At 36.3% G+C, this 25,363-nt stretch overlaps 1 protein-coding gene across 17 annotated transcripts in view; it reads right to left on the bottom strand.

The window, feature by feature from the left end:
• The window catches only part of KLHL32 (kelch like family member 32), a 116,888-nt gene that overhangs the window by 48,272 nt on the left and 43,253 nt on the right, over positions 1-25,363 (bottom strand). For 11 of the 17 annotated variants that reach the window (XM_072926679.1, XM_072926681.1, XM_072926678.1 and 8 more), the window contains 2 exons: positions 22,892-22,999; positions 12,371-12,469 (listed from right to left, as the gene is read on the bottom strand). The exons of 2 other annotated variants lie outside the window; for them this stretch is intronic. In XM_072926679.1, coding sequence (XP_072782780.1) covers positions 12,371-12,469; positions 22,892-22,999 — 207 coding nt within the window. The remainder of the gene's footprint in view (positions 1-12,370; positions 12,470-22,891; positions 23,000-25,363) is intronic. 4 more of the 17 variants (XM_072926682.1, XM_030267624.4, XM_072926690.1 and 1 more) reach the window with 1 other exon arrangement.

Raw genomic sequence — 25,363 nt, 5'->3', positions numbered from 1 at the left:
TCTGGGAACCAGTAACGTAATATAGAAAATATACCAGGCTCTATTTGGAACAACACTGACAAGCCATCAGGAGGCACTAAATGCAGTCATAAATAGCAACATCAGCTCTCAGAACAGTGCTGCAGCAAAAAAAAACCCCAACAAACCGAAAACGAACAAAACCAAACTCGTGTCATAAAATGCCCACCCAGTGCTGCCCAATAAAAGAAACAAGTTCTCTTGCTGCTTCAGTATTACATTTTAAATCTATTCTTCAATTACTGGTCCTAGTAATGAAGTCCAAACTTTAAGGATACTTAAAAATTACAGGTTGGAAAACCAACCTTGCAAGATTTCAGGTGCTCAACTTAGTTTTTTAAAGAAAGACCCCTGGAGGATTTGATCTTAAGCAAAGATATTTATAACATGGAGAGACTATATGAAAGGAAAAATAGCTCTGACTAAATTTTCAGAAAATAGTTTCTGGTACATGAACATAGGATCAGAGCTGCCCTGGACAAGGAACTAGAAAGTACAGGATTGTCTGCATTGGCTTTATGGGATTATGTACATTTTGCAGCTCTGCATTAAAAAAAAAATGACTGCAATAAAGCTAGTTATTTTGACAGCTATCTGTACAGGTAAAGAAGGAAATATTTGTGCAATTTGACTGCTGGGGTTATAATGGTTTCTCATTCCTCTCAAAAGCAAGAGACTTGTTGCAGCTGCAGGAAGATATGAGAGTACTCAGCAGTTAAAAGAACCCGACTGTAAGTATGTGAATGATAAAAAGGCAACATTTCCATTTTATTTGGAAAACTGTTATTTGTTCAGGTATGTCTGTGTTCCTGCAATATCTGACCTCAGCTCAAAAATCACTAAGAATTTTATTTTTGTTGCTCATAGCACTAAACCAAGGCAAATTCTCATTTACAGAGGAAAAAAAGAGAAGCAGAAGAATAATTTAAAAATATTTCCCATGATGCAGAATATATAAAGAAGAGAACCGCAAATGCCTGGAACCCACTTCAGTGCTCTAGTAGCTAGATAATTCCTGTCTTCACCAACTTGAACAGAATTTTAAGTTACATATACAGTTCAATATTTTAGCAAAGTATCTGCAATGTGTATTGTATAGGCATGATAGCCCAGTAAAAAGAAAACTCTCTACAACTGTCTTGCCCCAGATTTATACTGTGAAAAGAACATCTCTTTTCCCCACAACTAGGAGCTGTGTTATTAGTAGGTTTACAATGTATTAATCAGAACTGATTTCAGGAGATATACAGCATTAAAAGGGATAGTGGTAGGCCACATATAGACAGAAAAGTAAAAGAATGAGAAAAATCTGGAAGAAACACTGAATTTAAAAGAAAATATCTGGTCATGTGAAGATCAAGAGGAGTTTGCTTGCCTTTCACAGAATCACAGCATTAACTAGGTTGGAAAAGACTTTTGAGATCATCAAGTTCAACCTGTGAACTAACACAACCTTGTCAACTAGATCAAGGCACTAAGTGCCACATCCAGTCTTTTTTAAACACTTTCAGAGACAGCGCTCCCTGGGCAGCCCATTCCAAAAGCAAATCACTCTTTTGATTAAGCACTTTTCCCTAATGTCCTGCCTAAACTTCCTCTGGCACAATTAAGACTGTGTCCACTTTTCCTGTTGCTGGTTGCCTGTGAACAGAGATGGACCCCCAGCAGGCTACAAGCTCCTTTCAGGTAGAGTGTAATAAGGTCTCCCCTGAGCCTCCTTTTTTTTTTTCCAGGCTAAGCATATTTTATGCATTATCGATTAGGGCTTTACCTGTAATTCTTTCAGTCAGAAATTATTGTAAGTCTGACTTTCAAAACTAGAAAACATGGAAAGGGTGAAGGCCAAATGTAAAAGATGGGCCTTGACTCAACTTCCAGTTTGATTTCCTACATCTGACCTTCAGTAGTGCTAAACAAGTCACAAGCCCTTCCAAAACTAATACATATCAATGTTCACACTGCTGAAGGTGCCAAGCACCACCAAGAATGCATGAGCCTTCAAAGATCATGATGACTCTTGTCCATTTGTTTCTAGCAGTTCTTACCAAGAATAAAAAAATAATTCAATCTCTCACTTCCAAATCTCAAACAGTTTACAGTCAGAATCTCTTGTTTAGCATAAAGTTGGGGTTTTTTTTCCACAGAGAACATTCAATCAATGCACCATATATTTAACACAACGAAATTACAAAATTCTCCCTGACTTCCAGATTTCATCTTAAAGACACCACCTTTATAAGCTGAATATATCATTTACAGGTTCAGTTTTTAAGTGTCCACAACTACAGATACGTGCCAGGATTTAAATCCTGTAGAGTTTGAAAGACACCTCTCCAGTATTTCCCTTTAAACATAATAGAATCAAGTGAAGCAATGCTCCGTGGAGAACAATCTGGGAGTCCTGGTGGACAACAAGCTGTCCATGAGCCAGCAGAGTGTCCCGGTGGCCAAAAAGGCCAACGGTGTCCTGGGGTACTTTAGGAAGACCATTGTCAGCAGGTCAAGAGAGGTGACCCTATCTCTCTAGTCTGCCCTGGTGGGGCCACATCAGGAGAGCTGTGTTCCCCCTGGGCTCCTCAGGAAGAGAGAGACACAGAGTGGGTCCAGCAAAGGGTTACAAAGATGTTTAGGGAACTGAAGCATCTCTATTATGAGTCTCCATCACCGGAAATATTTGAGAACTGCCTGCACACAATCCTGTGCCCTGTGGTGTAGGATGACCCAGCTTGAGCAGAAAGGTTGTATCAGACAACCCCTAGGTTACCTTCTAACCTGACCCACTCTGTAACACTCTTTCACACATCTTTAGCTTTTAGAATTAGTGAGAAGAATGAGGACAATTTATAACTTTCAAAGCTCTGATCACATACTGGCTGAAGAGTCAGTAAGTCATTACAGCATGTATACATTTATATTCATTCTGGTTTCAAGGTCTATTCAATATCTTGGACAGAAAGGGTGTTTATATTCTAAATGGAGTTAGTCTACATCACTATTATGAAACAAAATACAAATTCTACTCATGCAGTTGTGCAAACAAAATACCATAAATGATGGAATGGGCTAAAATGCTGTTTCATTTACTGCTGCTACAAGATCTACTGGAGAAAATCAACAGGCTTAAATGGAACTTGTTTCTTTCTTTGTGGTACCCTATAAATACAAATGGCTTAATAGTATTTAACAGTAGCTAAAAAGAGATAATAATCGGAAATACTTCAATTTCTAAAGCTACTTATACATAACTTGGGCTTAGGTAATTTTCCTTACAAATCTTTCTTCTTAACTAGTACAATTAGTTGAGTGTGTTGTAAGCAGTTCAGGTAGATGGATCACACAGTAATGATTAAGCCATCAGAAAAACATAAAAAATGATGGGGCAGGGTATCAACTGCCAAATACCTAAGTTTGTAACAAGTCCAGATTTCTTATGCCTTCAATGAGATAAAGTCTATAAAAAAGACTAAAATGCAAATACTGCATAACTGGAGAATCAACTTGGATCCTCATTACTTCAGTCCTTCTTCACTGAATTAAATAAATTAAATAAACAAGGTTTTGAAAGTCTGTTCCATTAAACTAACTGGAAAATTAAATTTACAAGGTCTTTTTGACATCTTTTAAAGACAAAGCAGACTGAATCATTCACTATTTTCCTTAGCCTAATACTTCAGGTGCTAAGTTGCCTCCTGAAATTCCATTAAATAATACATTTTTTCATTCATTTTCTTAAGAAAGATTTTGCTACTGCATTTAGACTTTGAAATTGACTCCCATGAAAATAATACTAGTGTATCTAAAAATACAAAGTAGAGAAGAGGTAAAAGATATTTACTTCATATGAAGAATGAAAAATATCAGCTCTATTTTGGGTAAGCTAGTATAGAGGAAGGAAAAGATGAACAATTAACTCTCTACCACAGTGACACTTCTGAGATAAAATCAGATTGTAACTCACTTCAAACCCAATGTTCTCTTCAGGTTCATAGGTTACAAATGATTTATAGTCACCATTTCGTACTTAGCATTCTGGCTTTTCCCATATTGTAAATACTTTACAATCAAAGGATTTTCTTGCTTTGGAAATACCTTTGCTAAAATGGCTTAATACAACTCAAATTGCTTTAGATGAAAGCTGATTTAAGTAAAATTTCTCTCTGCTTCTTTCCAGGAGGTAAAAAATCCCTCTATGTCTGGTGCCTATATTCCTCTTCTTTCACATTAGAGCTGTAAGTCTCCTCTTTCAGGTCACGTCTTCCACATAAAAGTGCTAAACTAATGCCGCTTAATGACAAATTAATGTCCATGAATAAAAAATACACCTCTAATAGCACAGAGTAATTTGCCATTACAATATCATCATTGGACATGCCCCTGGTTTAATACGATGTATTTAATTCATAACTTAATGAGTGATATATAAAAAGAGAGAGATGAACCCTGCAATTACATTTATGTGAGTCTGTCACCTTATTTGTAAAACCTTAGAGTCATTTACATTCAAATTAGAACAAATGAGTGATTTCACAAAGTGCAGTGATAAATGACCATTGCTGCACAAGACAGAACTGTATTTCCTGTGAAAACATTAACAGTTTCCTATTATTTGTTAAAAATTACAATGCATATTGCCCAGTGTTGTGTGAATAATGACTTTTTTACTGATTAGGTCAGAAGAATAATACGGAGTAAAAATAAATAATTTTTCTTTTCATTTTTTCTGATTTTAGCTTGAATTTCTCTACTCAAACTGTTACGGACTCACACTGCCACCTGCTGCCCAGCCCTGGGTAGGAAGGGCCCCGACTGCCTCATTTCAAGTCCACTTCAGCCATTCTGCCTTCTGGGTGTCATTTCTTGCAATAAACAAAATTTTTTTCCAGACCTCTAAGTGGACATGTCACTGAGAACACAAGCAGATTAAGATAGCTGCACTACCCAGTTACAAATACTTCCATTTTAGGCTAATGCATGCAAACTGCCTCAACTTGTAAGGAGAATTTAAAGTGAACCACACTGTGGGCCAGGAAGGACAGGAAGAACCTAAAGCATCAGTATCGATCAGATGGTAATAAAACCAAAGAAGAATTTTGTACACTAAGCATTCTGACACTCATCAGCCCCTGTTTACAGCTGTATAAAAATACTGGAAAGATTCCTGAAGCAGAAATCTTTCAGGGAATGATGGACAGAAAGGTCATTTAAAGAGTCCTCACTGGCTAGAATGACATGAGAAGGGCAGGGAGGGAAATTGTGAAGCAATACAGTTTCCCTGCTCCTATTTAAAACACATACAAAGCTGCTTGCCCTTCCTGACAGAATCTGCAAAGAGATGGCAGATACAGCTCTAACTGCCCCTTCCCAACTTGTGACCTCTCCTGCAACTTTGCTGCAGAGGACTGGAAATGTGCATCCATACAGCTACCTAGACAGCTTGGGATCTTTGATCTTGCCAGCAGTAGTTAACCTAGGTGTTGCAGCACCATTTTTTTATACATCCATCATCAGTTTCAATTCACACTGCAGATAAATAGCAGCAAGTGGGTTACAGTAAGAATGGGATTCAAAGTGACTGGGTATTATCACTTTGGTATATTTTCACTTTCCTCACTGATACGAAGTGAAAAATGGAAAAAAACACCATCATTTTTTCATGAGTCCCCTTTTTAAGTTGGAATCATCACTAGTGCAACCACATTACATATGAGATTGTTATCTCTGTAATGTATCAGTATAATGAAGAGATAGAAAAAAAAATCCCTAAGTTATTTTTGAGTTTTGTCCAAGAACTTTTCTAATGACTATCAATAGCTCAATGACAACAGCTGACAAAATTCACTCCTTCAAAAAATAGCAGGCTAGCACAGCAACAACTGGTTGCGTAACATTTAAAACCAGGAAAATATATGACATTATTTTTGTCTACTTTGTATTCTTAGCATGGGAAGGTTACTTCACCACAGGATAAAGTTGGTAGACTTAAGCTTGCTGGTGGTGACTAATTCTGGAGGATTGAGGGGAGTGTGCAAAGTATGCATGCATGTACTCAAGATTAAAAACTCAGTATTAGTTAAAAAAAGCAAGTCTTGGTTGCGAGATGACCTTTAGATTTTCTTTCCAGCAGTTTAATTTGCTCTATATGAAAAACCCAGGAGCTAAAATCCCAACTGATCTGGGGCTTCTAGCAATACAAAGGTGATGCTCTCAATCTCTGGTGTACGAATTAATTCATCTCTGAAGGAGTTTATCTTAGCGAAAGTTGGGATTGTCATTGGCACCATTCCAATGGTGGAGAAGTTTGGTTTAAGAAAAATAAATAGCTTTGAAGCTCTGGCTTACGCACATATATAAACCATGCACACTCCTCATTTAATTCCACACGCAAATTCATTTATAGCTTCTTCTGTTTAAAAACAGTAACATATTTAAATCTACAACACATTCAAATAATTTCAAATTAGAAGAAGAAAAGATTTAGATCATTAGGCATTTGTACACCAGGAAAAAAATTTGTTCTTTAAGCCTAAAGTGACCATTTCAGTAGAAGGCTAAAAATCAAATGCCCCTATCCAAGACAATTTGCCTGCTTCATTTATTACCATGAATTATTCCATGAGGATTTGTAAGTTGATTAACCTTATTTTTGTATTCCAGGTCTGATCCTCTTCACTGTCTGCTTTTGTATACAAGAATCCAGAGCAGGACAGCACAGAGGCAGTTCCGAGAAAATCTGAATTGACTGCTGTTGTACAATGCTGTGCCCAGGCTTATTTTAGTCACTTACCTATAATGTTCTTTACTTTTTATCTTAAATTAGCTGTCTTAAAAGATGGTATGACTAACATCAGTAGCAAGCAAGCAGAGTTCAATTTAATGTAATAAAGTTTCTGAAAAGTAATCTGGTACATATACCATTTAGCAGGGAACCTAATGCACTTAAAACTAATGGGAAAATCGGCATCAAACCTTCAAGTTCACTTGACACAAAAAACATTTAGGATCCCAAGAAGAATTTTTACAAGTCAGAGTAACTTCAGTGGCTATCAGGACCACCACTGCTCATGTCTACTATACCTGCTCCTCCTAGGACCTATGAGAATAAGAAATCATTTCCAGAATTAAGTACAAGGACAGTCACTTCAAACAAGTCTGAACTTAAACTATGTCACTGTCCAACCAATATATATAATATACATAAGTTATATCCCAGACTTCATCCAGTGTGTAAACTTAATTTGTTCTTCCCAAAAGGTGCCTAATCTGGCAGCAGAAAATTAAAGGGATAAATTGCTATCTAACAGCCATACCACGTCCTGCCTCTCAGAAATAAGTTCAGCCTTTGCTTTGGACTGTTCTGAAACTTCTAAACTCCTAACTCACAATTATCATACATTGACTGTAACTCGGAATGTATCTAGAACGCCACAGGAAAAAAAAAATATTGTACTTTAGAATATACAGAAAAATCACTTAGCTTTAAGATTTCAATTATGGGCAGTCCAATATCCCAGATCCCTGAATACCAGTGGAAATCAACTTCTGCTTTAAAAACCAATTACTACCCACACAATACTGAGCTGTTGTTGATCAGTAGAAGGAAATTCCATTAAAAACTTATATTCTCAATAGTATTCCCTCCTTATTAAAACTCTTTGATTGTTGAAATAATTTGCAGTTTGTGACTCTCTGGTACTGAATAACCAAACAGCTGAGGTAAAATAAAAAATTTCTTAGATCTCCAACTAGTTATGTAACTCAGACATACGCATGAAACAAACATTTTTATGTTCTGAATAAATGTTTTAACACATTTATTCTGTTGCATAAGAATAAAGTTGTCACGTAGCCTTCAGAAAAACATTCACAAACTGTAAAGTGCAAAAACAGGTCATCACAAACACACTACCTAATATCATGTACTCTACAGTACCATTTAAAAAGTCAATTTTCAGATGGCCATCACATTTAATGCGTTTAACTAGCTATCTCTTGCTTTGTCCTATATCATATGACAAATATGGTCCACTTTTAAAAGGCGAAGGACATATTCAGGTAACCCATTCCTGTTATATTTCAAAGTTTGCCTATTGGCTGCAGCTCGCTGCGTTAGCCTCCTTGAAAAACCTCAGCCAAAACTGACAATCAACCTGAGCTGGAGGAGGAAGTTGGGAAACAAGAACCTAAGAGAATTGGATGTGCGGGCTGCAAGCAAATGCTGTGTGAGTGATCACAGACTTTAGTGCCACTGAAGGTACACAAAGTTCAAGTCTTTAGCTCTCCCACACCTCTGCAGCAGTTAAGAAAAGTGCATTGCCTTACCGTTTGTTCAGCCTGAGACAGATGTGTGCGCTTACAAGCCTTGTTTCAATGTTTAATGTACCTGAGAATTATGCAGATGACATGAGATTCATGAATATGTATGTATCTCAAATAAAATACATCAGCATGCTTCAAAAGAGTCCCCTTCTACAAATGAAGCTAGAAACAAAACCCCCAAACAGCAGAGGTTGTGGAATAATCATAATTCAAGGTATGACAGTGCTGATATGGGGGGAGAAGTCTGCACTACTCGAAATTGGAATTAAGACTAAAAGTAAGGAATACTTGGGCATTTCTCTTGTTTGCAAATAAAGAAAATATTATTTACCACAGTTTCAAATTAAAACTAGTAAATTATCAATCTAAAATGAGCATGAGTTTTCAAACGAAAATATTGAATCAACATCAGATGCTACAGAACATTTGATAATGAGAAGTTTATAGACAAAAAAAATGCATTTCATAAACTAGCAGTGATGTCAGAAACCTCCACTGCATTACCTAATTGAGGGTAGGGAGTAAATGTTCCTCTCCCTTTTCCTGTCTTTCCTTTGATTGAGAACTCTTTCTAAAAAATTGCCATAAATGCAATTCAAACAATTTGCTAAAGTTTGTTTTTTTTAATTCATAAAAAAAATTAAAGTCCTCTAAGCTGCTTAGTCTATAAAAAATAGGATCTGTCATAGTCAAAATAACATTTTGGTTTTTCTGAGACAATCAAGAGGAAATTCCTTAAAGATCAGTCAATATAAAAGTCAGCATTGGCTGGAAATTATTCTGTCCCCAGTGGACTAGAAATAATTCTTGACAATCAGACACTTCAACAATCATCTTAGATTAATCAGACCATTACAAAGTATTCTTTGGAACCTCATAGACTACCCATGTGCCTCAAAACAAATACGTGAGTGGGCAATCCCAATTGCATTTGTAGCCAAAGAAAACCCATCCTTATTGAAATGCATGGCCTTATTACAGGTCCCAGATAAAAGTATCAAAAAGAGAAGAAAGTGTTCAAGACAGTTCCAATGAACTGTCAGGCTGGAACATCTAGAGAAGAGCTGAAATAAGTACTAACAATTATTGCTAACAATAAGAGCAGCACTCAAGGAAAAGCTTGGTCTAATCAAAACAGTTAAAGACAATCCTAACAAATTAAAACTCTGTGTCATCATTACACAACAATAAATGACAGCTAGCTCCCACACACTGTATTTCCTGAATTTAGGCTAAAGTAAGCTAAGTTCATGATATCTGAACAGCTCAAAGTAATTCAGTAGCACTGTAAATGAAGTACTCTGGCACACTCATTCATCAGAGAGAAGAGAAAGGGCAAGCACTATTCCCTTTCCAGCATCTGTATCACAGCATGTGGGGTGACAAGACACCCCAGCTACCAACTACAGAGAGGAAAAGTGTTTTTAAGAGAGGATAAGCCTTCTTTTAACTACTTGGATTTTATTTGCAGATAGTACTAAAATAAGGCAAGATCTATTTTTTTAAAGTCACACAATAATATGTAGAACATAAACAGATATTTGATTTAATTAGTTTGGACCTGAAAGATATCACAGTTTTAACACACAGTATCTTGTTGACCCGTTAATAAGACTTACAGCAACCACTCAAGGCTGATTACTTGCATGAACTGCAACCATACAAAACAAACAAGACAGGTGATTTTTTTACTGTTATCTATTCAGACTACAGATCTGTCTACATGTATGCCTTGCTGAGGTGAACTTGGTAAAAAAAATACTGTAAAAAAAGTAAATCCCAACATGATATAAGCTACAGCCACCTCACAGATGTGCATGCAGATTCCAAACCTTTATATCAGACACTGATTCAAAAATAGTTTACAGAACTAGCACTGCTCTCTGTCTTCTAATACATATTCTCCTCTTTTTTCCCCTTCATCCACTTAACTACCTTATTCCCTACCTCCACTACTGTAAAGCTGGACATAGGGTCCCATTTCCTCCTAATTTTTACAACAGTGTAACTCCAGTTGTCCTACCCTGGCACACTGCTCAGGGCACAACAGTGCTTTTTCACATCTTTCACACAACACTTCCTACAGCAACTGCAGGCCACAAAGTTGTGGTTTCTATGACTCATGAAAGACACAGCAATCTTGTAAATTGTAGAAATAGAAAAAAAATGCAAATAAACATATGCATGAGACAAAATGCATCAAAAGACATGAGATCAACAGGAAAAGCACTAGCAGGAGAGGAATTAAAATGCCTCTGATTCTTTTGCAAGTTATTTTGTGGTTGGACCTTATCTTAAAGGGCTTTTCCAACCTAAAGGTTTCTCTGTCATGTCCAGAAAATTTTTACTGCTCTGTTAATTACAGAATAATTTGGAAGAAATACTTACTAACTCCAAAGTATTGGGTTTTTTATGAGGCTAGTGTGATTTTGGGGTTGATTTATTTTTTTAATTCATTAGAAATCTATTTCTAAATAATTTACTATAGCTTGCACATTAAGGACAAGATTCAAAGCACTGCTAACTCTGTAGTTGTCTGTCTTTTCCCTGGCACTGGGATTAAAAGTACTAAGATAGTGCTAAGAGAAGAGCTACAAATACCAGTGGGTACTCAACACAGGCAATAGAAAAAGTTAGCACAAGGATTTTTGTTGAGCATATACCTGCCCTCTCCCTACATCCTCTCACATCCCTACTTGATGAGCACAACAACCAAACTTTTCCCTACTCTTTAATATTTTCTATAGCTTCTTTGCTGTAATAGTCTCTTTAGTTCAATTTCTGACAAAGAGCCACATATGAATCAAAGACATACAACAACTGGTTTGTTTGAGGACCATTAAATACATTGTATATGACTACCAGTGTTATATCTACATTTTTCTCATTACAGTAACCGTTTCCCATGCCTGCCTGACAAATGGTTTTGTGGCTTATTTGGTCAAATGGTTTTATGGCTTATTTGGTACCTCGCAGTTTATTTCGCAAACCAACCATCTTTCCCATCATAACTCATGTCTGTTTTCTCAGAAAAATTAAATCTCTTCCTGGATTCCTAAAAAAAATTGTACCAATTGCAGCCCTCTGTCAGCTCCTTTAACTTTCTAAACAATTTGTAATGCACAAATTAATACCAACTTATTATCCGAATATACATTTTGAAGAGTTTCCTAAGGTTAACACTCAAAGAGCAGATTCTTTCTCCGTAAGACACAAAGCCTTCAAGTAGATGCTGAAGTTCTTAACATGAGATTCTGCATGTCCCTGTTGCTCAGTAGCTCAGCATGCTGCCAAGCACACTCCAACTGTTCAAAGGCAGTCACGCTGTTGGAAGGCAAGTGCACACCAAGAGCACTGTGCTGATGTGCATCTCCATGCCCAAGTGTTGCCCAGGTGCAGTTAACACATCCCATTTTAGAACTGCTACTACCATTTTATTTTTAGAAGGTTTTTCACAGACACCCATCAGAGCTATGTTCTTGCTACCATCACAAGCCATTTCCTATAAAAGCCAAGCACAAAAAAAAAATCTTCACCACAACTCAAATTTTTTGCTTGATAAATGCATTGACATTACAGGCATAAGGCTTATTGAGAATAAGGTACCATTAAAATAAGCCCTATTCCTTCAGTGAGAGGTTGCAGTGCCATGGAATACATGTCAATATTCTGTTGTGAATTACAAATCTGAATTTGTCACAATACTCATGATCCTAATAGGGAAATATCCTCACGTTTGGTACACTGAAGTAGAAGAAAGTAAATTCCTTGATAAAAGGGGGAATCAACCTCCCATGTGCAGATATTAATTAGTGGACCATTCTTGTTTTCAGGAATGAAATGGACAAAATGGATGGAAGGATAAAGCATCTACCATAAACTGATACCCAAATTACACCCAAAATTCAGTTCTCCTGAAATCCAGTTTATGCCATTTAGATTACACCAGGTATTGTACTAATAGTTTCCTAATGAAATTAGGTTTGAAACAAAAGTGTACCAAACAGAAACAGCTTATCAGGCCAAAAAGCCTCACCTCAATGAGATAGTGAGAACATAAACTGAGAAGCTCCAGCAGCTGCAAATGACTCCCAGCTGCTAGGACATCCTGTATCACCCCTGGTTCCAAGAGGATCTGTAAAGAAGAAAATTGAAGGTTTGTCATCTGGAAGATGCACTCAGAGTACTTGTAGAAATTATTAAAGGCCTTTGTTATTTCAAATATTTAAGTCAACATAAAGAACAGAATACAATAAAGCATATAGGGAAGTCTTTACAGAATAGGGACAGATTTTCTAAAGTTCATCTGAATTTCCTGAAGAATTTTTAAACTTTATTTTGGTTATTTTCTTTCTCCTGTGAGAGTCCCTAAGTCACAATACCCTCTAAATCCTTTGAAACTAAATGTGTGCTGTTTAAGAAGGAGACTTTTCAAAATAACAGAACTTCCTTTTCTTATCTGTATACTTAGATCCTTCCACATATACTGATAAATCAGGCCAAAAGAATTGACTCAGAAGTCTCCACTAATAATATTATTCATGCATGTGAAACACATACAGACTAGGAACACCCTGCCTATTTTGCATGGTGCCACTTTATAATTTTCCTAACCACTGTCTTTATTTTAGAGAGCAGGGCTCTGAAAGCACAATGAGCACGTTGCTGGGGAAATGTCAGGAAGGGCTTGGAAACCAAGACTGATTATTCAGTTACTTGCTCACATGAAACTCCTACTCATTTCAATTAAAATCATGTACAGGCAGCAGTAAGAATAATTGGGCCACAGCTCATAGTCCGCTGTCTTGGGGTCAGCTTGTTAGAGCATCCCTTTTGGGACACAAAAATGTCTTTGGAAATCTGGACACTGGTCAATTTCTTATTAGCTATCAGACTACAAACTATCTAGACTAAAATATTTTAAGTAGCACAATATCAAAAAAAAAAAATCAGAAATGCATGAGAAAAATTAAATTTTCAAAGCTGCTCCCTTTATTCAGTTTTATCCTTGTACTTCCCCTGGCAACTTTGGTTTCACACCACATGAGGTCAGTCTCTCACTGCTTCACAGAGAAGTAAAGCTTGCTTTCAGATCCTTTTCTTTCTGCTCACACAATTCAGTTTTATGTCATAGTATCATTTGTATACTTCAAGTGCAATGGAATAAGGAAAATGGAAAACAAAAGGAAAGATACTCAACAGCATCTTTTGTAGTTTAACTATTTTTGAGGGAAATGAAAGAAAGTGTATGCATTTCTTCAAGAAAAACCACAAAATATCTCCAACATAATGGATATATTAGGAAGAGGAAAGTAGGCAATTGATCCTTGCTTATATCAAGAACTCATTTACATTGAGTTCTGGCAGTGTATGAAATCCTTAGGGCTTGTGCAAATCACTACATTTATTAATACTTGGTTTTAAATGAACATTATATGTCATTTACATACTATATAAAACATGAAGGTTCTTTATCTAGCCAGAAATTCATGTAAGGATCCTACAGTAAATGAGACTCAGGCCCAGCACAATCCAGGTTTTTGGCTGGTGCTACTGAGGTTGCTATGAATGATGAGAGGTAGTTGAACAGAAAATTAAACTTGATTTCAGTAACAAAAATATCTCCAACAGACATAGATATTAAAAACAAACAAAATAAATAAAAGCATGTTGTTCTCAAGTATTTTCAAGTGAGAACTCAAGGTCAGACTAAACAAGCTGGTATAGACCTTGCAGTGTTTTTTATTCACACATGATTGACATCGAGGAAGCTGCTGTCCTATGGCACATTACTTACAAAGTGTCAGTCAGAGAACCCGAACTCAAAGCAGATTAGTACCTTGTAGGCACAGACAAACTATATTTAACTGTGAGAATATTAATGTATTTTAAAGCTACAGCAATCCATTTACAAATAATACTAGTAGCACTATGAGATAAGAAGTAGGACAAGAGGCAAGGAGGGTGGCTGGCTACTGTCTAGAGATGATTTGCACAAAGTCGTCAACAAAAGTTCATTTCAAGGTGGCAGATGTATTTCCTACAGACATTCTTCCATTTTTACAGCCCTCCTATACCATGCAAACTATATTCTACTGAGAAAACAAAATCACTTTTGTGCTTCCCAAGATAACAAAGGAAAGTCTAGTTTATCTTTTCACAAAACTTTGCTTTAAATTGAACTGCCTGATGTTTTATTCAATACTCATTTGGATATAGGCAAAAAATACTAATTCATCCATGCTAAATGTTTACCATTGGGAAACTGCATGCTGGTAAAATCCACAAGGAAAAGAAAATTATAAGTAAAGAAGGAAGAAAATATTGCAAGCCTTCCTTCTACTGAAACTGTGGTAATTCACAATTATTCCACACCTTTGAGCTTTTATACAATAAAGAAATTTCTTGGTTTTTTATTAATTACCAGCATAGGTGTTTATATGTTATACAGACCTTCCAGCTCAATATACAGTAAATGCACATAAATACCACCAAATGCACACCACAAGCACACATAGTGACTGACTCTCCTCTGCTTGTCTAACTCTCAAAACAATAGATCTGAGGTCTACAGAATGATGCTTATTGCTATTAAGGAGAGCGAAACTAAGGTCTACAATGGATTCACAACTTCAAAATTCATCATAAATTTTAGTATGAAAAAATAGAGAGAAACTTAGTCATTTTCTGTAATCCATCCTCAATCCAAACATTATGAGGCATAATTACTTGGGCAGAAACTTAAGAGTAATTTGGACTCAGCAAATTCAGACAAAAATGGCAACCTTCACCAGTGAAGAATGTGCTTTCTCATAACACAGGCTATATTAGACTAGTTACTGTACTATTTTTACATTAAGATTAATTAGATGCAATTCAGGTATTGCAACTGGCTGCACCTTACAATCACCCCTCTATTCAATTCTTATTTCAAAGGGCTAATTTTCATTATACTTTCAACTTCTCTCTGATTATACCTTCAACTTCTCTTATGATGGTACCCAAGAAAATCCGCTGTATACAACAGGCAGATCTTGTGATACATGAATAACTTTCTTTCCTAAGCCACCAAGCCTGACATACTGCTCATTTTCAAACCAACTTACTTGGACAAACTACTTTGCTCTTACAATGACTGTTTTCAAACAGGAAACCTGCTCCTCAAAGCAGCCTTTCTACTGCTGCATCATGCCACAAACCCTCCAGAGAGGATGCATAAAATACAGTCTGGTCCCTACTGTGGTCAGATCCACAGCCCAAAGGATTGAAGCAATGCAAAATCTAGCTGTTGGTAACAGAATGCTGAGGTCACAAGATCCAGAAAGGCAGATTACATAATTTCTTAGATCCACTATTTTTAGACATACAGTATTAATCTATCTGGAAACTTATCTGGACATATTGCAGAAAGCTTCTCTTAAAATGCAAGAACTAGAAAATGGTAAATTAAATCTGACCTTGTAAAGAACAATACTGAGGCAGAAAAGGGAATTTTATAACCAGTCCCACTGTTACAGAAACCCAAGGAACTTAACACCCTGCCCCCTATTTTTACCCTCCAGCCAGCAGTTCAGAACTAGAATTTATTCCCTCTCAGCCCAAGATTTATTTCTTCTTTTCTCAACTCAACCTGCATCCCCTCCAACACCTTAGAACACTGGGTAAGTGTGGGAAAATACTTAACTGGTATCATGTATCTTGCCTCTCTCTCCAACGTTCTTTGAGACTTGTGGCAACAGAGTGTATAAGAACCACCAACCTTTCCCAAGAACACCTACTTAAGTCTCACCTCCACATAGTCCAGATCAAAAATGTCCTCCTACTCTTTTAATGCCTCCTGAACCCACCCTCCTACAGCCAACAAAGCCCCATAGGCCTACCAAAAGAAAAAAAAAAAAAAAAAAAGTCAGAGCAAAGAGGGCAATAACAGCCAAAAAAGAATGAAAAGGAAACTCCTTAAACTGTCCTTTCCAACAAATCAACTTACAGCCTGAGGGAGAAGGTAAGATCTAGATTAACTGTCACATCTGTGGAGTCTCATGAGGTTTATATCTGGAAAGAGCAACTAAAACATTCTATTCCCTGTATTTATCCATACATTTTTAAAGACACTAAACAATGGCTGCTTTAGACTCAAGAAGTCTAAACTGCATACCCAGACAAAGACTGAAAGGTTGAAGATGCACTTTTATCACCTTTGTTCCAGCTACTCATATATCTCCCATCTTTTTCTCATTTCCATATAGCTGTTTGTGGGACAATGGAAAAGTGAGATGGTGGCATGATTCACATTAAAATACACCAGTATTATGATGTAACAGTAAGGAAATATGTAGTCATATTTAATTTGAGAGAAAATAACTTTCCAAAGACAGCACACTAGTGGCTTTGTAGTGCTTAATTCCAAGTTCTCCTAAGTCCCATTTTCCAAGAATGAGGAAATATGCAGCTCTGCCAGAATATTCTAGAAAGTAAACTGTATGGAATTTAACACAAAAAACAAGAAAAAAAATTCTTGCCACTCTGAAGAAAAAAAAAAATCCTCCTTTACTCCACTTGCAGTGATCAGCATTTCAAACAGGATAGGCATCAAACACAAGTATTGGTTGTTTTCGTCTGATGGAGATCATCCCATGTACTTAAGAGCAATCAAACACCTTAACTTTTCTTTTAAAGTAATTTAGACTGCATTTCACTCCCAACTGGATAACACTTCTGCCTGTCTCCCTGATCATTCATGATTCAGTTTAATATTGATCTCCTTGCACACTGACAAGTGCTGCTTCAAGAAAGTGATTGAGGAAAGAACATTCTAGTCCCCTGCAGGCAACTGCCCAAAGCCCTGGCACAAAATGTTTGGTAGCACTTGCTACAAAACCCAGATGTCTCATTAGCCAATGCCAGAAAGCATCACAACCAGCATTTCTCTGATACATCATAATATTTTTCCAGAAAATTAGAAGAAAATCCATGTTAAGTGCACAGCATACACATCATAAAATCATAGCATATTTCAATTTGGAAGGCACCCATAAAGACCATCTAGTCCTATCTCCCTGCTTGCAGGGCTTGCCCTCTAATTGCAGGGCTATCCAAAACTAAACACATGTCCAGACATTCCCTGAACTCTGACAAGCTTGGTATCATGACCACTTCCCTGGAGAACCAGGGACCAGTGTTCAGTGACCTGCCACCTTTTCATTACATCCATCCTGAACTTTCCCTGACATAGATTCACACTACTAATAAGTACCATTACTATAATTAAAGAGGGTTTGGATAAGCAAGACTCCAAGCAAATTCACTATTCTTTGGGAAGGTGTTTCATTACTTTAATCACTTTCAGCACTAGGAAAGCTGTCTTGTCCATAGCTAAATTTCTGTCCAGAGCAAAAAATTGAAATATTTAATTTTCTCTAGAATGAACTGCATAAAGTGAGTTAATTAAAGCTCTGTATTCATCTAAGCCTTTTAGGCAATATGTAGATGAACTGTGAACCTAGGATCTAGCTGTAGCCCCTAGTGCTAGATACAGAAACAAGATCATCCTGAGAGAAGTGAAAAAGGAAGTGTCCAAATCTAAATATTAAATTCATATATTTTGTTTTGAAATTGCATTGAAAAATTATATTGAGTATTTGTAGTAAGACGCAGACCTGTTGTATTCAGTTATCCATGACTTTGACATATTGTCCCTAGCAGAAAAGAGCTGAAATCACTTTTGCTAGGGACAGCAGGTAATTTAATTGAATCATTTTAATCTAAAAGCAGCCAGTGGAACTGCTGTGCACAGGATGCAGTAGGTCACTTACCCAAGAAAATCAACCATCACAATACAGCTTTGCAATACACCTCCACCCACAAGAGAGAATTAACACAATAAGGGGCACTAAGATATTGACAGCTGCCTTACCCTGGTCTTAACTAAAAATGGCAGATAAAATACTGGTTGATCACTAGAAAAACTGTCAGCATCAGATAAGGAGGAGAGTTGATGAGAGATGAGAGCCAAGATTCTACAAAGGAATCAAAGAAATTTGAAGGAACAACAGTTGTACTTAGAAATAATAATTATTTCTACTATTTCTTTACTGTCTAAGAAGATATTTTACTCTTTCATGTTTTTTGTTAAATAAATAGGAAAGCTAAAAGAACAATTTCAAAAAGAAGCTGTAAGATAATACTCTAATCAGGGGTTTGTGTGTGCAAATGTGAAAAATCACGTGATGGTACTCTACCAATTCCTGAAACCTGTTTGGTAAAGTAATAATAGCTGTTGCAAGGATGACAGGTTTCAAACTAACTGAATACAAAGCAAAGGCAATAGTTAAGTAGGACTCACACTGGTAATGCATTGAAGTAATATTGGGAGCAACATACCTGGAAATAAAATGAAGTTCTAGATTTCTAACTGGAATAATATACTCATGTTACCTTGCTGGAAATGCTGCTGCTACATTAGCATTTTGTGAGTAAAAGAAAACCTGTTAAATAAGTAAATAACAGAAAGTTTAAAGCCTATTTTTGAATCATTGCAAGTGCAACTTTGTATGTGGCTTTTAATACAGGGAAACATTTTAATATGCTATAGTTAGGAAGTAAGGTTGTGTTAACCTTGGGCTAAGAAGGCATCACAGGACAAATTACCCCAAAATTCACTATGGGAGAAAGAGCTGATCATAAAAAGCCTCATATATAAGGGCTTACTCACTAATTATTTAATTTCAGCTTTACTATTTCAGGATATTATAATTTAAGGAAGATGTAATTTCTATTCATACAAAACCAAAATATTAGTGTTTAGGGAAAAAAACAGACCAGCCCATTAGGAAAATGGGATTTAGGAGAATTTGGTATTAAGTACTAAGAAGTTACTAGTGTGCTGTGCTGTCTTTGGAAAGTTATTTTCTCTCAAATTAATTTCCTGTCTGTGATGCAACAAAATAAGGACAAGGATTACTTGCTTTTATAATGCGTTTTGAGATCCTCAAATAAATTTCTATCTAAATAGAAAACAGAACATATAAACAAAGAAGAAAGATCCAAGTATGAAGCACTTCAGTACTCATGGGACTTCATTTGTATTTTTGTTGAATTAGGATCACAATCATCCACTGCAAATTAAAGCCAGTGCTCCTCCGACTTTTCAGCCAAATACACTGGTCTATTTACAGTGGCTATCCCATTCCTCCAAGATTATGTCTCTTTCTAACAAACGAGTAAAAATTTAAAAATGTAGTCAAAAAGAGTAGACAACAGTGCCCATGAGTCTCTGACACAGTGACTAAGGCTCTTATTTTGACAGCAGGAACTGTGAGCTCCAAACTCTTTGCCTAGAAATGCTTTGCTATATGAGTATTCTAAAACATATAGTTTGTAAATGGATTGTACTTGATTCATCTCCCTTCCAAGGCACATCTGACACTCCCAAAATGCCCTTGTGAGAAGAAAGGGCGAGTAATCTACTCACTGAAACTCTGGCCCGGCCTTACTACTGCCAGCTATGAGGTAAAAGAAAGAATGACCTTAAAGCCCTCTTAGGAAGAAAGGACATGGCAACTACAACAGGAAAGAGTCAACTAAAAAGGAAAAGAGTTGTATCTCTCAATTCTGAATATGGGGATTACATAGTAAAATGCCTAGTAGAATGAAATGCATAGTAGAATGAAACATACCTAAGACATTTTTTGCTGAAGATTATATTATTCAAGTATTACTGTGAACATACATGCAAAGAACAAAATCAAAGTCTACTGCCATTCCATTTGTCAGTTTTTATTGATTTCTGTACCGAAATTTATTTCTTTGTAATTATTAAGGACCATAGTAATAGATTAGTTCAGTTGGAGTTATATTATTTATACTTAACTTGAGTTTTGAAACATAGTTTTTTTCTGAACAATCAATTTTTCATATAAAGCAAAATATTTTCAACAGTAATTACAAAGCTGTCTGCCTAAGTAGACAGAACAATGAAGGTTGTATTTGAAGTCCACAGGAGGATTTCGAATTAATAAAAAGAGGCAAGGATGACAGAGTATAATTTCAGATTCCAAGGTCATCCTAAAAATTAAACTTCTTCATTTTAATAACTTTCAAAACTGCAGACACCAAATACTGCCATCATGCAATAATAAATAATTCCACCAGATGTCTCCAGTATATTAGTTTACACAGAAAGTTGCATTCAATTTGAAGTGTAATGTGCCAAATACAAGTGTAGTTCTATTAAAGAAGTAAAGAGATGAAAGCTGCAACTAATTACTTATCTATTTAGACATGGATATTTTAGGGAGTTCCACAGTGTTACCTAGGGAAACGCCAATTTTTTGAGCTAACATTGTGGCCAAATGTGATAAAAAAGAGAAAAAAAAAAAAAAAAAGAAGAGCGTTAGTTCATAGTTTTTAATTTTAAGAGAGCAATATAAGGTTATATTTGGCATGAGTGACTGTCGGATTACTGAGAAATATTTTGTTTGTCTTATAAAAACAGGAACATTTTGCAAACCAAGCTAAAGACGATTCTGTTTTCAGGACTCTCTGATATAAGCACGGAGTAATCCACTTATTTATTAATAGCCTTTGTGGATTACTCCCACTCACTACCTTGAAATGTTCACACAGATTCTGTCAGTCTGAGTAAGAACACAAGCAATGCTCAATACATACACAATGCCAGAAGAGAATTCCAAGGATGAAAGGGAAATGAGACACTGCTAATTCTCAGATCCACATTTCACTGAGTTGTGCTTCAAAGGCATCTTTACATGATAACTCCTACAGAATCCTTCTCATTTGTCTGGGCATCAAAGTAGCACTTGGTGCATCTGACAGACACGACAGAGCCAGCCTTGCTGTATAATCACCTCTATGTATGAGCAGCTGTACATACATGCACATCTATATTTCACTCAGGAAACCCATTCACTTACTCAGAGCAGGTTATGCCTGAAAATGAGAGACTCAAAAGTCTCTAAACGGTCTATGACAGAAGGTACATATTTCCTAGGGATCTGAGGATACTATCCTGGAAGCAACATGGGGTCACTTGCTGGGTTACATAAAAGCCACATACATCCTTTCAGAGGTTCTCAATGTATTTTACATGGGTTTGTTAGACTTTGAATTTTGCAGAAAGATGGGAAATATCTCTAATCACAGCAGATGGGATGGGTCCGATAGAAATCAATTACAACCCATCTTTTAAAAAGCTACTTTTGTTTAACCAGTTTTCTATTCAGAATAATCAACCTATAGTTTTAAATTACTAATATGGTGATGTATAGGCACCTAACATTTTCATTTTAATCAAAGACGAGTACTCATTTTTTAACAAAAGCTTTCAACTGAAAGAAAAAAAAAGCATACCAGTGACAAGTCATATACTGAGATCTTCAGCTAATGCACTAGTATAGTAAGGCATCTCTGTTTATCATTTATATCAAAGGTATAATTACACTTTCCAAAACAACCCAAACTCAATATTTTTTCAAAGAAATTCAAGTGCTAATCTCCAAGACCAATGCTAAAGCATAACTGTTTTCTGGGCTGGTGACAAAAATAGCTCCTTTAAAACAAGTAATATTTACCCCCTCTTATTTCTACTTAGTTTCCTTTAAAAAGAAAAACAAAAAACCAAAAACCCCACATAAGCTGTATACTCAATTCACAGTATGGAAGCAGATACCTTAAATTTTTATAACCCAACAGCTCTTCGGAATATCATAGTATGGATTTAAGCTTTCCTTTTCAAAATTAACTAATAAACGTCACTAGTGCGTCAATGGACTCAACTGCTGTAGTGATATTCCAGAAATAGTTTGGTTATCTAGAATTTTAAAGTCTAAAGCAAAAATAGCTGGGTGCTCTGAGCCCACTATCCATGAACTCTGTACTGAGACAAAGTCACACAGTAACACTCTTCAAGCATGCAGTGCAGAGATATAGAGATATGGCAGGTCACAAATATTTTTTCCTTTTTATTTCTTTCGGTGTTTTTTTTTGTTTTGGTTTGTTTGTTTGTTTTGAGGGCTTTTTTTGGTAAGAGGCAGAGGGGAAAAAAACATCACTCTGCAATTTCTGAAGCACCATAATGAATAGGCAAAATGAAGATGTATAGTACCTATAAGCATTTACAAAGATGCCTCAACTGCATCTGTCCAGAGAGTAAGAGACTACTTTCCCCCTCAATTATATAATTTGTCAAACACAGCAGAGTTTATAAATATTTATTATAAGGGAAACTCTTTTCTTTACACATAATTTAGCAAGGAGATTCAACTTGCATTAAGATTTCATGAATAGTCAGGCAACCATAAAAAGTGCTTGCAAGCCCTACATGGTTCCCTACCTGACAATGATGCACATAAAGCAGTGTTTTTATTAAACAATCTTTCTAAAGAAAAAAATCTACCACCAGTATAAGAAAATTAAGAAAATAGCTTGTACTGAGCATTGCACAAGAAAAATATTTTTCAGTATCTTTAAAAAGGTCATAGTAAATTTTTATTGCAGTTGCTTTTGATTGTATTTCTTAATTTGAAGAACTGTACAATACCTGTCCAGTATATGCAAAGTCCAGGGCTTGTTTTAAACCAAGGCTTGTGACACCATGTAAATTCACCTCATCAGCTTCACTCTCAACCATGCAGAGACTGAACATTGCCTATGGAAAAGAACCAGAAATGCCATTAAGCAATTTTAGAAAAGAATCCCAAATAGCAGCAGCCTTGAGAGTCAGAAAGAGATCTATACCAAGTTTTCAGTAACACCACAGCAATCTTGTAACTGAGTCTTTTTATCATTAAAGAAATACAAAAACTTATTCTAGATAAACTGAGAGAAATCCTTTTCTTCAATATACATATACTTCTTAATTAAGTAATTCAGGTGAAATCAGGGTGAACAGTCACACAATAAGGTATAATTCAATAAAAAAGGTAATTGGACTCTGGAAAAAGAATAATCTACACAAGCACCAATAAAAGTAATGCTTATGTATCATTATGTATAAGAAAGAAGAATTGTGTATAAGAAGGAGCAATAAGCCATACACAACTACTTGAGAAGGGGCAGTTAAAACTGTATTTTAGAAGCAATCCTTTTCAAATAAGCATCTCAGTCTAGAACATGAGCAATGCAGTAGTCAGCTTATTAAATGAAGAGGAATGATGGAGATGCAGACACCTAAACTTACAACCTCCCCTTACTTGTTACTACGTCAGTTTCTCATATCATAAAGTCTAAACTGAAGACAGGCAAGGTGCTATGGAATTTCCCTGAATATACCACTGAGGAGAGCAACCCTCCCTTTCATCCAGATCATTTGTCTTCAGCATCTCCCTGGAATGAAACAATCGTACTCAGTCTCTTGAATCCTTGTGAGAATCTTTTTCTTCTGATCTCCATTACACTTCTTTGCCCTTCAGCCTTCCCTCCCAACCTGTATTCCTGCTACACTACCTCTACTTACCATTCCTTCCCTTCTTATCAGCCCCATTCTCCATTCTTTGGCACCCTCCCACACCTTTTTAACAAAATACACCACTCAGAGTTTTTAAACAGTAAACTGTGAACAAATAAACTGAACAGTTCTGCCATCTGCCACTACTAAAGAGAGTGCAAACTTATCCCCAGTAGGTTTCGTGCTATACTCAATGTCATTATGGAGGCTACCAAACTACACCTTGGGGAACTCCAGTAACAAAGCACATAATCCCTGCTACCTTCCTTCTATACTCTGGCTGATACCTGCAGAAGCTGAGACAGTCAACAAGTTCACTGGAGTTCATATGTGCAATCTGTCCACCAAGCAGTGCTGAATTTGAAGGGAAAAAATAAGCTCTACCCTCTCTAACTATTTAGCACATATGAATGACTACATCATTGTTACTCAAACTTTTCCATGTTTCACCTAGACTCAGGTGACTTCAAGAACTGAGTACTTCCTGCAAATAAGTAATTTCTTCAGAAAATATTAGTACTTTTCATCATTAAAACACCATAATTTGGCATTAATCAGTTTCCTGGAAATCATCTAATATAAAGAAGAATGACATTTATCATACAGTCATTCCTTCTGATTTTGCAATTTCTGTTGAATTAAAGTGATACCAGAGCTTTGTCCAAACTGGCAACAGAAAAGAAGCAACAAATAGTTTAAAAGCTTTATTAAACAAATACAGTAAGATCCATCAATTAAATATACCTAGGGAGAGAAAAAAAAAAAAACCAAAAAAAAAACTTCTAACAAGTTCAGCCATTTTTCTTATCCATTAAAAATGTAATCAGAGGTGAATATTTTGTTCTCATCTAGTAGCTAATGTGAGGCTTCAGAGCTTGCCAAGAGCTGCAAGGTACTCATCAGCCACCTACTCTTTGGAAAAGCAGACCTGGGTTTGCTGTCTGGGAGAGATAAGCTTCTCTTCTCAGAAATTCTCTACTAGATAAATATTTTGGAAAATACTCCTTTCACACATCAATTCCTGAATAAAGAGAGTAAAGTCTCAAAGAAACTGTCTGCCTGTCTGCTGAGGGTTAGATTTGCACACCTTCTGTATGCTCAGCCCTGTCACTGACTGCCTGCAGAAAGGTTGGAAATGCTCAGAGGTAACAGATGTTCTGTGTCCTCCAACCATGCTACAGTAACAACCTGTACACTACAGACCTGAACATAGGAACCGTCTAAAGACACTGTGGTTACCAATACAGCTCTCTTTCTGGTCAAGGGATAATATTCCACAATGCATTAAGCTTACAAATACAAAGAAACACTTAACCGAATCTTATCTGTAAACCAAGAATCATTCCTCTATGACTTCTGCGTACACTTACTAACTTTGCCTTAAGGAGATTATTTTAACACAGAGACTCTAACATAGTCTTTACACAGGGTTTATTACTACAACTAATTTAGTAAAGTCAGCAGGATCAGGACGCTAACTCAGTCACTGTCTATAATCACCCACAGTGTTTTAGAAACACAGCCTCCAGCAGAGCTTTGACCCTGTCAACTAGCACTCTCCCAGGC

Source organism: Taeniopygia guttata, chromosome 3 (assembly GCF_048771995.1).
Source record: "Taeniopygia guttata chromosome 3, bTaeGut7.mat, whole genome shotgun sequence".
Lineage (NCBI taxonomy): Eukaryota > Metazoa > Chordata > Aves > Passeriformes > Estrildidae > Taeniopygia > Taeniopygia guttata.
The sequence above is the reverse complement of the archived record's forward strand: the minus strand, read 5'-3'. Positions and strand labels throughout refer to the sequence as shown.